The sequence below is a fragment of the Odontesthes bonariensis genome, chromosome 13 (assembly GCF_027942865.1).
Source record: "Odontesthes bonariensis isolate fOdoBon6 chromosome 13, fOdoBon6.hap1, whole genome shotgun sequence".
Classification (NCBI taxonomy): Eukaryota; Metazoa; Chordata; class Actinopteri; order Atheriniformes; family Atherinopsidae; genus Odontesthes; species Odontesthes bonariensis.
The window spans coordinates 21966492-21980877 of NC_134518.1; the positions used below are offsets into that span (position 1 = coordinate 21966492).

The following is a 14386-nucleotide window of genomic DNA, read 5'->3' on the forward strand; positions in this document are numbered from 1 at the left end:
AGCCGAGCCTCTACTGCAGCCACCTTCAACTCCTGCTTGTCCCTAAGTTTCTTCTTTAGATTTGCTCAGTTGGATTTAAGTCAGGTGACTGGCTTGGCTCATTCAAGAATTTTCCTTTTTTTGGTGTTTCCTTAGCAGTATGTTTGGGATCATTATCTTGTTGCAGGATGAAGCGCCGTCCAATGAGTTTGGAGGCATTTACTGGAACTTGGACAGATCAGATTTTTCTAACCACCTAATTATTCATTGTGCAGCTGCCATCTGCAGTTAGATCATCGATTATAGAAAAATGTGGCAGCCATAACACCCCCACCACCGTGTTTAACAGATGAGCTGCTACGCCGTGGATCTTGGGCAGCTGCTTTCCATCGCCACGCTTTCTTCTTGCCATCACTCTGTTACAGATTCATCTGTCCAGAACACCCTTTTTTTTTTTTTTTCCAGAACTGCTGTCTCCTTTTAAGAACTTTCTCGCCAACTCAAATCTTGCCATCCTGTTTTTTTCCAGACAGTTGATTTTGGTAATCCTGAGGTCTGACCAATGTCTCAAATGGTTTTATTCTTTATTCTTTTTTCAGCCTCACAATAGCTTCCTCGAGTTTCATTGGCACAGCTTCTCTCCTCACGTTAAACAATGGCAACTGCAGACTTCAAATTGTAGAAGCAAGCTTAGGTATCTTATCCCTGCACTGATGAAGCAATGAAACACACCTCAGGAATCACAAACACCTGGAAGCCAACTGTCCCAAACATTATAGCGCCCTGAAATGATTTCTGCATGGTGGAATTGAAATGTAACGACTTTGAATTGTTTGATGTAAAATCTTACACTGAGGAGCAGAGGGGGGGAATCCTCAAAGCAAAGAGTAACTTGGTACTGTGTATACACAGTATATATATATATATACATATATATATATATGTAAATAAAATCTATATTAGCAGGTATTTCAGGGACACTGCACATTTAGTCATTTGGTTTTTTTATTAGTCGTTTTAAAGTCAAATTAATTTCATACAACACATCTGTATTTTAATAATTCGATATTTATTTCAAAATCCTGAGCAAAACAACGTGTTAAAGAGTATTTGCTTGGTTTTGGTCATTATCTGGCCAATATGATTGTACTTCAGAGGCAGTATTGCCAATAATCAAAGAGGAATATCACATTCTCACAATAGCTATAATCACTTAACAAGTCACAGAGCAGCATGCAGAGGAGAAATATGTGTGTACACATTCATACTCATGGTTACAGGAGGGTTTGACCATTGATGCTGTGAAGCTTCTTATAGCCAGAAATGAGTTAATGTTCAGCATCTTAAACTTAAGCTCCTTTTCCTGCCACAAAAGCATCCCAGAGTAGTGTTTTTGTTTTGGCTGTCAGATCCTTGAAACGGATTTCACGTGAAGTAACACTCCACTAAAAACACTTGTGCAGGAAGATTTTAAAAGATTTGTAGTTCTCTTCGACTCCTAACTCCCTCCGATATTCACATATAAATGAATCGGTCGAACATATTCTTTCACTTATTCTTTCTCTGTTTGCACCATCGAGCACTGCGGAATATGTTTTAGTTTGAGGATATAAAAAGTGGCTATGCCTTGGAAAATGACCAAAAATGTCACTAGAATGGAAGCTGTGCGCCAAGAACAAAATAAATAGCAGGTTTTACAGACTTTTATGTGCCGAAGAGGAACTTCCATCGTGTAACTTTCATCCAGGCCTGAATGAATTTTAAGAAACTGCCAGTTTTGAGAACCGGTGTATCTCTCTGATGACTCCAACTTTGAAGATTGAAACTTAGGACCTGATGGCACTTTCTTTACATCAAATATAATACTAAGCACAAGTGGTGTTTCTAATGTAACACATCGGAGATGCATCTACTGGGATGTTCATTTACAAGTGTCCCTTTTTGGGTGGCTTCCGTTTGAGACTAAGGGACCTCATCGAGCCAAACACTCTCCTGCCCAAATCCCTCAACGATCGAGAGCGCTGGAGGGGCCTCTGTGGAGGAGGGGAAGGAGAAAATGACGGGGAGGACAGAGGCGAGAGTGACTGGCAGCTGCCCTCAAGGCTCTGAGAACGAGAGAGGTTAAAGAGGCTGGCAGTGGAAGATAAGCGTTTGTCTTCCTCCTTGGCTCTCAGTCGTCTCATCCCTTGGTCTTTGCTGATCCTCATCCCACCTTGCCCCACGTCTAGGGAGGAGACCCAGTGCGCCCGTTTTGTGGGCCCCTCACTGTGGTTTCGAGGTACTAGCAGGCCCTGGGACTCACTCCTGAACAGAGCCCTCCTAGAAAGCCTGAGGCTGGAGCTGCGTCTCTCCCCATCTTCTTTCCCTCTCTTCCTTGAGAAGATGGGGGAGTTATCCACTTTTGGCTTCTTGTCACCACCGCTGGATGAAGCCTTCCCCCTTTGGTGCTCCCGCCTCCAGCTTCCAATGCTGTTACTCCTCCAGCCATAGCCGTACTCAGCTCTGTCCATCTCCTCCTTTTTGCTCTCAGACTCTTTGCCCCAGCGGCGTCCCTCAAAGCCCCTCCAGAGCTTACTGGAGGACCTGCTGGGTGTCTGGGCTGCTGATTGTTCGTTCTCCTCCTCCTCAGCCCAAACTGAGCTGTAGTCCTCTCTCTTCACATAGCTGCTAACAGTGGCTGCCCTGACCAACTTGTGGGAGGTATGTTTCCCTCTGTAGAGCCCCTCTCCCTCCACCTTCTTCCACCTGCTGGCACCATCACTTCCTCCCACACTCTGCCGAAGTGATCCACCTCTTGGTTGGATGCCTCCGTGCTCCAAAGGGGAGGTCCTGGTGTTTGTGTGGGGCAGGGAGCACTGGAAGGGTGAATCCCGTCGGAAAACCGAGAGGGGGGTGGCACCCAGAGGGGATGGCTGGAGAGGGCGTGGAGGGGAGTGAGCCCTTGTGGTGGGGTGTGAGGCGGGGGAGGAGGCTGTGGAGGAGGGAGGTTCAGAAGGGGAAGGGGCGTGCTGGTAGTGGTAGTGTGAGGAGTAGTGGGGGGACGGAATATGGATGGACTGGTATGGGTGTATGGGGCTGCTGGAGTGTGAGCGAGGAGGGGTGAGGCTGGCCTGAGACTGTGGAGAATGGGTGACACTGAGGGAGAGCTGTATTGGTCTCTGAGGATTCACTTCTGTCACTCTGGCATAGTCATGTGACTGATCTTTCTTTGCCGTCAGGTGAGTTTTACTCTGGCCCCTCATCTCACCTGCAGGATCTGTTTGGAAACAGTCAATATCAAGCTCCACACCTTGCTCCATCAGCCCAACAACCACAGCCCTAGAGAGGCCAGAGAGGCGGGAGATCTCCCCCACCATGGGGGAGTCCTCACTCAGTTTGGGACTGGAGCTGGATTCTTGGATTAAGCTGCTGCGCTGAGAGCCAGGAGCTGATCCAGTACTGGTACCAAACACCGACTGTCCAGTCTCAAGTGGTGCTCCGCTACTCCAGTCTAACGAGCGACAGAAGGCTGATGACCCAAATCCAGAGCTGGCTCCTGAGCCAGAGGGCACTTCCAGGGAACTGCGGTGGCACAGGCTGCTTGGGCAGGTTGAGATGCGAGAGCGAGATCTCAGTGCTGGGGTGGGTGTAGCAGAACAATGTGAGGAGACAGAGGCAGTGGAAGATGTAGCAAAGTCAGCTTTTAGAGCTCCACAACTACCAGTTTTAGGATTGTCTACCAGCCCGCGGCCGGAGTTTAAGCCAGGAGTCAAATTCAAGTTGAGGTTGAGATGCAGATTTATGTTCAAGTCCTCTCCAGTTGCTGAAGGAAGGTTTCCCAGGTTGATTGAATTCCTGGTGCCTTTTTTCCCCGTAGTGCTGAGGCTGACTCTGGCTGAGTTCCCCAGCAATGACTTTGAGGGAGTGACGCTGCCCCCCGACAGGCTGGAGGGTGTACTGCGGCTCTCAAAGGCAGATAGGGACTGGGTGGAGCCATGACTTTTGCCAGGGATACAAAGTCCTTTATGTGTGACTGGACCAGAGGTTGCAGCTGAAGTGAGATCAAAAGTTGAGGAAGTTATACGACTGTGGTACTGGCAAGCCAGTCGTGATATGTACTGCTCCAAATGAGTAAAGGAAGTCAGTATGGAAGGCTGGAGAGGCACAGCTGTGTCAGTGTTTGACTCTACAAGTTCATCATTCTGGGGTCCCTCAGGGTTTGTAGAGGTGGATAACTCCTGGGCCTGGGAGGTGAAGAGGGGGCTCTGGAGGGCAACAGCATGCAGTGGGCTTGGGTAGGAATACACCTCTTTGGTCCGGCGGGACACTAGGTCAGTGCAGTAGCGGGGGTCCAGCTGGGGTTTTGATTGAAAGCAGGAGGGGGATGAAGTTGAGTTTAGAAGTAGGGCAATAGAGGAAATCAGGGAGTCACCAAGTCCTGAGTGAAGATCAGAGAGAAAGCTCAGACCAGTGGCATCAAGGTCGCTTGGGACTGTAAGAGACAAGAGAGGAAAAATATTCATGAAAGTTTATTTCTGTAGATTCTCAGTCATCCAGGTTATATAGTCCTAAGGTCTTGAGAAGGTAACTAGACTACTTTTTAGTTCAAGACTTCGGATCCATGAGGCTTCCTGAATTCTAACTGACCGACAGGGAGCTCCACATGTTTATTTAAAGCCACCTGTTGGTCTTTACTCACCTGTTTTTGGATTGTTAATCTCTATTTATAAATTCATCTGTGTTCAGATGTACTGCAAGACCTTCAGTGTTGTCCATGCTTACCGTAACACTTTGAACCTGCTTCAGCTGGGACCTGAAACTTCATCTACGAAATTCACTGACAAACTGAGAAGACATGTCTTTTGTCGGGTCTCAGCTCACCTGAAACTCGTGTCTCCTCTGTTGGTTCAGCATCCTCCTGGATGTTTTCTGGTGCAGCCTGCTGCAGCTGCGCTGCACCCTCTGACCACAGGGTGTCAGTGTTGTCAGCAGACGGAGGAACCTGCTCCCACAGCTTTTGAGGTCTGACAGGTGGCGCCGGGCCTCCGTGGGCGGCCTCACTGGACACCGAGTAGCTGGAGTCCGACAGAGAGCTCCCGCTCACTGAATAGAAACCTTGACCAAAGAAAAGAAATTCAGTGAGCACATATGCCTTGTACTGGCGGCCTGTCCAGGGTGTACCCTGCCTCTCGCCCATTGACTGCTGGGATAGGCTCCAGCCCCCCCGCGACCCGACCGACGGATTCAGCGGTATAGAAAATGGATGGATGGATGGACATATGCCTTGTAAGCAATTAGCAAATGATCTCTACTGTGTACAAGTGTTAGTGACGTAGACCAGGTTACACAACCACCTATGAGGTTTACACTGGCTGTGTGAGGCAGCCCCTACGGAAGGAATTTATGTTGAGTGTCTGTATGAATAAATAGGTAATTACTAGAGTCAGTAAAAATGAGTCAAACAGAGACAAGACATCAGCTTCAGAAACTCAAACTTCAATAAAATTCCAGGACAAGGCGTCACAGCAATGTGTTCATTGTTTGACCTACAGTGGAAAAATACAAGCAAAGCAATAACTGTTTAAGGAGTATTAAAAAAAAGAATCAGGGCTGAAAATAAAATAAAAATCTATGAACACTTGATTGAAAGAATTCTGGAGTTGATCACCAGCTCTGTTTTAGTTTTCAGTTTTCATATTTTACAACAAAAAAGAGAGGAAAGAATAGTTGAAAAAAAAAGAAAACGTGTGTTACAGTACAGTACATAACAAAAAGGAATGATTGTGAAGGCCCACGGAGCACAGACTGGATAAGAGTTTGACAAGAAATGCTGCAGGATCTACAGCAGGAAACTGAACGCGTCATGGCCAAGTCAGATAGAGTTCAAGTAAATAAAAGTAAAAAAAGAGCATGGTTAATGTTTAACGAGGTCGCTAAAGGTGAGCTGAAGTCCTATCGAAAGGTGACAAACTGTTGGTCATTGTACAAGTAAATGTTGTTATCACATGCGTTATCTGCCAATTTGACCACTGACAGCAAGGTGTGTATTATTTACCTGAACTAGGTCTAGAGTCACTATCCAGGTGGATCATACCACTAGAGTCTGGGGTTGGAGGGGAGAGCAGGTCAGAAGGGGCGTCCCAGGACAGAGTAGACCACCGTGAGTTACTGCCCCTGCCAGATGAGGAGTGGACCATCACATCAACCGAGTTACTGCCACAGTCCTCTGGGCTGCTCTGACAGGGCAACGCCATTGTATCCGAGGGAGAGGCGGCCTGAATATGAGAAAACATGAGAGCTGAGTGTCATCAAAATAAAAGAAATAAAAACACACACTTCATGACTGATACAAACAAGTTGGGTTTTAAAAACTAATTTAAAAACTCATTTGTATTACAAACCTGTCACCTATTGGTGCGATTGTTGCGAGGTACAATCCCCCTTTCACCCCCAAAAAATGTAATTCTCTTGGTCTTTATCCGATAACTTGTGACATAGTTTGATGCAGAAACAGTTCAAATACCAAAACGACCCGTTCGTACATGTGATGACTGCCATGCCTTTTTCCCAGGAGTTTGTTGTACTGTTTTCAGAATAATCAGCAGGGAAAAAAATTCCACACTGAAATTTGATCATTCAAAGCAGAGTAGCATAATTGTTTGATTAAAACACAAGAAAATATGCCTTCTCTCCCACAATGTAACCAACAGACTTGCTCTTTTGGTGCTGGAAACCTCCTCATGACAAGAATAAGCCCAGCTGCCCCCTCAAGTCCAATACTGTACAAAATCAGAGTAGGATTTTAAGAGAAAACTAAAACTTTTTAACTCGCCTGTGTGTCTTTTTTTTTTTTTTTTTTTACACAAGAAACAGAAATGTCGCACACAACGTGTGCAGTGCTCATGGGTGGCAAAACTGTGTAGATAGAATAAACTGTTTTTCCTTAAATGGCCGTAACCGAGAATCATTTTTGGGGGGATTTTTTAGTGTGAGTCAGACGTTGCACTTTGCCTCACCATGGCAACCTCAACAGCCACGCAGAGCTCACAGCTGATGGAGATTTAATCATCATCAGCTTGTATAATCTTTGCTCTCTTTACACACAGTCTGACGGATTCATCTTAAAATTTTTTAGGAGTTAGCAAGAGACAAAGGGCAGGCAGTCTCAGCAGTTCCACCGCAATTTGTCCACAAATTGTTCTGGCTAGTATTGATTACCAGTGGGGGAGCCTGTCTGCTGAAATGAGACCATTTAGAGAGCAAAAGTGCAGCACCATCAATGAGAAGAAATGTTCTAGTTCAATAGATAAACACTCTACTGTGTGCTCCAGTTCCTCTTTAGTAAAGCTACAGATACATTTTCAGGCACAAGAAGTAAGTAGTCTCAGAATCTATGATGTGACTACTAACCCCAGCTAGTCTTTGTTTAATGCGAAGTGTCACAGTAGAAAGGCAGAGAACCACTGTGTTATATTAAGGCTAATGTATTTTATTTTCAATGTCAATTCTAATCTGAAACATATAGGAACTACAGCTGTTGGGGAAAAAAGTGGGATGAAAAACTACTTATACCTAATAAAGCAGGACTATACGACAAGAGTTAAAGAACTTGAATATATGTCTTTTATTTTCCACTAATGACAGCTGCCCTGCTGCTTTGAAAGCACAACTCTGTTTATCTTTGTCACGGACTCGGTTACTGTTAAAGCGACTTCATGTTCATGATATCATACACCAGGCACACGCTCGGATGATGATCACAGCGCTCCACCAGAACAGTCAGGAATGAGGACCCACACACAAGAATAACAGTCATCAAGTTAGCAAAGTGCAGCCATTTCCCAGATTAGTTGAGGCTCCATTGAGTAAACCCCCCTCCTCCAATTATCCTCCAAATCCTCAACCCATCTCTCCAGGACAGCAGCCAGGAGCCCCGGCATTAGTGTGATCGAGCCCAAACAACAGAAACACTGTGAGTGGCGCTGATCAATCCTCTTGTTACTGAGGAAACAATACAGGTAGTGACTCACTGCTGGGGTGACAGGAGAGGAGGGGGATTCAGAGGATAATGGGAGAGGACAGATGACGTAACAAAGAGCAGCCGGAGCGGCAGAAGGGAAGGGAAGGGAAGGGGGGGGTGATGGACAGAGGGGGAGGGAGGAAAAGAAAGGGAAAAAGTGGGGGAAAGAATGTCAGACTTTGACCCGTCTTCTGTTTGTCTCTCCCCTTCCCCTCAGCTCTGTGAGAACCTGTCCCGTTGTTGTTTTTTTTCCCTGTGAATCTACAGTGAGTCGAGGCTGAGTGGGTGACCAAAACGAGTGTGAAGGACAAAAAAAAGACGACTAACAGTGTGAGTCACTGGGTGAGCTGTGGAGGGAATGAACGGTTGCCGGGTGAAAGAGAAGGGCATCTTGGAGGACCCCCACCTCCCCCACACTCCCCTCGACAAATAATCCCCCCCCCCCCCCCCCCAACCCACTTCTATAATATCCTTCGAGCCTGCCGCCCCCTACTCACCATAGCTACAGCTACTAGCTCTATAACTCTTGCACACTTCTCCTCCCACACAGACTCACAACAGCACAACAGGCCTGGCGAAATATTTAACTCCTGAACACAGACACACACACACACACACACACACACACACACACACACACAGTCCAATCTAGATGAGACTTTCTGCCAATAAAGCACATATATTCCTGCTTTACTAATGACTTTAACTTAAGTTTACCGATTCTTTCTATTTTGAGATATGAAAAATCTCTTAAAAAGCTCATTGAGTGTCTAAAAAATCTGCAAAAATCCTTCTCTATGTTGTCCCTCATCGCATAATGCACTCCACATCACAGAATATAATGTTACAGAGGGAGCATGATCAAATCATAGGAGGGTGGAGGTCTGCTCTGAGCTCTGTAATATGATATTCTGTCATGTGAGGGTGGAGTGCAGCCCCTCTTGGAGTAATGAGCAGAAAATGTATGGGTCGATTGGATAATAATGCTGCAGTGATCGCAGCTGCACAAGCAGCACACCTCCTCTCAATACGTACATGATGTCATAAGCGAGGCAAATTGAATCGGTTGCCATGTTGAGGCAGAATGAAGTGGTCGGACAGTGCAGAACAGAGCGAGGGTTTATGGAGAGGCTAGTTTGACACAGTGTGGTATTTATTGTTTCATGCATTATTAATGTTGGACTGAAATTTACAGACGACCCACGCGATGTATCTTCATCTCCGCTGCTGACGAGAGTGATGAGCTCCGGTTTTTCTTAAACGTTAAGGTGGATGTTGCGCAGGAGGCCGTACAAGTAACAATGTTACAGACTTTTCCTGGGAGCTCAGAGAGACCCCGAGGCAGAAAAAAAAGGAGACAAAAGCTTTCTCACTCCACAAGTCAGGTTAATGACCCTCCATGTAAATTGATGCTTTCCAATACTGGTTTCAAGAGAAGCAGCCGTCAATAGGGGCACAAAGTGCTGTGTGGACACTGCTTATTAGGCCTGTATCTAATCATTATTGATAGCACTGGTTTGCTTTCTTCGTTAATTGATTAGTTGTTGGGTCTATGAAACATCAAAAGAATCAGTGAAAATTCAGTGTTGCCTTCTCTTTGTCCAACTGCTTGCCCAAAACGCACACATAGTTTGCTTTTTTTAGTGTTAATGCAAGACAAGACAACCGATTTTCACATCCGAGAAGCTACAAACAGCTACGTTTGTCTCAGAACCGCTGAATTCAATTCTCTGTCCATCCGTTAAAAATCGTTGCATCTCTATTTAATTTGTATGAAAGGACGCCCTGCAGCGTATTCCCTACTCCTCCCGTGCCTTTCCTGTGTGTTATCTTCAGCAGTGACACTTCTGCTTTGGCACACAGCAGCAGCAGAGAGGATTCCACCAGCTTGGCCTTGACACCCATTTTGACAGCAGCAGGAGCTGCTGACAAGTTTCTTATAGCTGCTACAAAAAATACAAGAAAGTAAACTTGTTTCATTCATAAAATCTGAAAGCAGAAAAAAAAAGATTTTCTACCTTCATACAGCATTTTATGAAAGCTGTTTTTTTTCCTTCTCAATAGCAGGAGGAAGTCACATATTTGAAGAGTCATTTCTATGTTTTTCTCAGTTGAAAACTGACATGATCCTGACCAATGAAGCCGTGCCCTGTGTTAACCTCCCTCCTCTTCCTTTTAAAAAGTTTCAAAAGGAAAGGAAAATCGGATGTCAAATGAAGCTGCTATTAGTCATCAAATCCTCTTATAACAAAATAGTTCTATTTTTAAACACAGACCGAGCTGAGTTTTACCAAAGCATTGACTAAAGAACACCAGGTAATGAATCCATTGAGCCTCTGAATAAAGTTTCCCCTTAATTCCACTAACAAACTAAATAAGTAGATTAAAAAAGCTTCGAGTACTCTCTCTTCCTTGTTCTCTTTCCAGCTGCTACAGTTGTAAACTAGTCACTTTTGCAACAAAGATGACACAAAACCAATTTGTTTCCGTTCATGCTAATGTGTGTGCTGGTGAAGGCTGACCCGGGCAAAGGGCTGAGAGCCAGGCTGCTCCGCTCCAACGGCAGCTCCCTTCAGAGGTGAAAATGAGCAATGCTGTTCAGCCTCCCCACAGGAGGAAACAACAGAGGAGATGCTGGCTGGTGGGCGGCGAGGAAGGCAGCACATATGCAGACGCCCTGCATGGACTGACATTTCTGTCCTTGCACTGATGAACACGGATGATTTCAAATGTTCTTTTGCTCTGCACTGCAGACTATTCAAGGATGTCATTTAATATTATTTTAGTAGATAAACACACCACTCTGCAAGGGTGACCTCAGCTGTGGCCCAGCTTAAGCAGTGTGTATTAATATGCTGCAGGCTGCTGACTAATGCGACTCACTGGTATCAGAAACACATATTCACAGTGTAATAACGGTTTGTTCAAAGCAATTTGTTACTTTCTCAGAATAACAGCAAAATGTATTTCATGTAATCAGCAGTGGCCTCGTTTTGTAACCTCCAAACACAACATGGACCTGTACTGTCACTTGTTTGTCAAATCTGGGACTGATCCAGAGATAATCCACGACGAGCTGAAGTTTAGTTCCAGCCAACACGGATCTTTACATACTGTAAAGCGTTTCAGATGCTGGATTTCTCCTCAACAACAAAGTCAATAAATAAAACCAGACCATCTCCGTAATGAAAAGTTGGGATTGTTTTTTTCCAATTTGTGTCGTATGGGAACAGAAACAGGGCTGCAGTATTATCTCAACCTGCACCCAGTGCTTGATGTCATTATTGCTTGAACTGCTGAAGAGTAATCCACGAGAGTTTTATTTCACTCAAAAATGACCTAACGCATCACTAAACCTTCTGTGCAATCAATGAATCCATATGAGAAGATATTTATCTCTTCTTTTTGTTAGGCAAAGTTTTGGTCTTAAAGAGCTGCTTTATTGACAAAAAAAGAAGATAATCTCATAAAAAGAAGACTGTGAATGTAGTCGAAAGGAGTTGATATTGGTGCCCTGTGAAAGACAAAAAGGTCGAAACTAACCACTAACATCTACCCATCCCTTTTTTGTTTTCTAGAATAAGAAGTGGATAAAGCTATCCGAGATTATGAAATCTTCAAACTGCTTATTTTGTCCAACCAACAGTCCAAAACCTTTATATATTTATTGGATATCATAAGAAAAAGGACCCCCAGATCCTCATATTTAAGAAGTCGAAATGGAAAATATTTGCAAAAACATGCTTTACGTGTTCATCAATCCTTCCACAGATAGTTTTCTCAAGACTATATTTGTTCCTGCCATCGGCCCACTCAGATAAATCAGTTCATTTCTGTGGTGCACCCACAATGTTTATCTTTTCATTTTACATCTTGATGACTTCACAGCTTCAGATTTATTCTATCTAGAGAAATGACTAATCAGATACAGCTCAGGTACAGCCTCAGTATGCGGGCCTCAGGATGAGACCAGGACACATCCTGTCTTCTTGTATTACATGTCAGCCCACATTCCCCTCATTCTCCACACAAAAAGACCTCTGTATCCATTTCAGATCAAACTTTGGGAAACGGGTTGCCTTTCATTTGCGGAGCCTGTGTGTGAAAAGAGCGCGAGATCATACACCGTCTATGTCGACATTTGGGTTATCTGTTCAGAAACTGATGGAGCAGAGCGCCATACTGGCAGCAGAGTACTTTGAATGCAAACAAGGTGTTACAGTGACCTTTAGAGCTGATGGGCCAAAATAATGTAGCAGTGTCTGGTTTCTGGCTTGTGTATTAATACCTGCAACTGATTTTAGAGCCTGTATAACCTTGAGGCAGACAGTAGCTGGCCCTGGTCCCTGACCTAAATGACATTTGTTCCACGTGACTGCAGCTGAATATAATAATCGGGTTGCATGCTTGAATGGTCTTTGGCACCATCTCAGTCATTCGGGTATTCAGCTCTCGGCACAGCCATGCGCCACCAGGAAGCGATAAAATCTGTCTACTGAGCCCCAGAGGAACTGGCTTGTTGGCAGATCACCATCAACCCCGCATTCATATTTAATAATCATGTCATGTAGAGATCCGTGTCGGCGCTGACAGACGCACTGACTGACCTGTTGCCTGCGGGATGTCGCAGAGGCATGCTCGGTGTCCGGCGCGGCGCTCTCAGGGGTTCCGCTCCCCTCCTCCGCCCGTGGCTCCTCGGCGTTAGCGGCAGTGGGAGCTCGGTCTGCCAGAGCGGTGTCCACCATCTCCAGGTGTTTGCACCTGAGCACCTCCAGCTCCAGCACCCCGGCCAGCGTCGCATTGAGGCGCTCTCCGATGCGGACGCGCTCGGTGCCCGACCAGAGTGAGTTCACGCAGCCGCGGCGGGCGGCCATCCTCGTCGGGCTGGCGGAACCGGGGCGCGCTGATGGCAGCCGCTCAGTTACCGTGTGACGGTTAACGGTGGGATCAATGGGCTAGGGTCCAGCGCCAGGAAGAACAACACAACTCCGGATGAGGGACATTAACATGGCAGCGACTTGAATTAACGAAGCATTAAGTGAAATGTAATCCTGACCATCTGTAACGTGCCATGCAGCCTGCAGCTTCAGGCAGCAGCCCCGCTGACTGGCACAGGACGAGAATTAATGAATCCACCGGTAGACTGAGGAAACATCAACGAGCCATGTCTCACAACAGCCCAAGCGTGATTTCCCTTTGACATCCTCCTTGTTCCTGTCACTGGCGGTCCGCTCGAGTCCGGACTCCGTGCGCTGCGTCCCCAATGAGACAATGCATCAGAAAGAGAGGAGAGGGTGATAACGTTACATGTGGGAGCAGGCGGCGGAGAGGAGGAGCCACCGCACCGGAGCTTGGACGGGGATTGGACGCACAAGTTTTTCGAATGGACGCATGAAAAAAAATCCCACCACTGCCCAACTTCAGTGTGCAGGAGAGCAGAGGACAAATACCTGCACGCTGTCCCCCAGTTACACTGGTGCCCAGCAAGAAACACTTAGTTTAGATTCTTATTGAAAATGAAGGTTTTATCCCTGGGTCCTTATTTATTTAAGAGTAAGAGTCCCTGTACCCCCCAGTCAGGTGTTTGCAGTTGCTCTGTTTCATTACAGCAGCATTGGGTGGAGTATAGCAGGTAATTATACTCCTAACCAGAGTAATAACAGGCTGAATAAAGTGAAAACACCTGTGTTTACGTACATACTGTGCACTCTATATATGGAGCATTGTTTCTGATTTCACTTCTTTTTTTAGGATTTTTTTTCCTTCTTTTCTGCAAGATAATTTCTTGTAGCTGCTTCTATTTCGGGCTCTGTCTCACTGTCATGAACTACAGATCAATATTTAATGTGATTCTAACTTATTGCCTTTTTCTGCTGCATGCCGTCATTTTGCGGCAAAGTACAGCATAACTGTTTCCAGAATTTTGCAGCTATTCATTTTATGTCAAGACACGGTTTCAGAGCTTTACAGTGTCACTCTTTTTTACATCATTGCATGCTTAATGATTGAAAGGCTTTTGAAAATAAGTCACCTCAAGCGGACTGACATTGTTGTGATGTACAGTAACGAATATTACATAGTGTCATTGTTTATTTAACAAAAACTAAGACAAAATGCAGAATCAGTGTGTGAAAAACTGAGTGCACCCCATGATTAACAGCATGCAGAAGCACATTAAGCTGCAAACACTTGAAGTAGCCGTTTTCTGCATGACGTTATCAGTTTTTGCCCACTCCTCTGTACAACGTTGCTTCAGTTCATTGAGGTTTGCAGACATTGGTTTATGCACAGCTCTCTTAAGGTCCCCATTTCAATCAGGTTGAGATATAGACTTTGACTGGACCATTGTAACACCTTGATTCTTATATAACTTTAACATTTAACATGCTAACTGAGGCCTGTAGAGTC

General features: G+C 45.4%; 1 protein-coding gene across 1 annotated transcript; it reads right to left on the reverse strand.

Annotated features, from left to right (window-relative positions):
- Positions 1–1027: 1027 nt before the first annotated feature.
- On the reverse strand, positions 1028–13242 carry LOC142397821 (uncharacterized). The gene is made up of 4 exons (XM_075481552.1): positions 12586–13242; positions 6014–6233; positions 4840–5073; positions 1028–4450 (listed from the first exon to the last, which is right to left on the reverse strand). Exons 1-4 carry the CDS (start codon positions 12850–12852, stop codon positions 1905–1907), a joined length of 3267 nt encoding a protein of 1088 aa, XP_075337667.1. The 5' UTR covers positions 12853–13242; the 3' UTR covers positions 1028–1904.
- Between the last annotated feature and the right edge of the window lie 1144 nt (positions 13243–14386).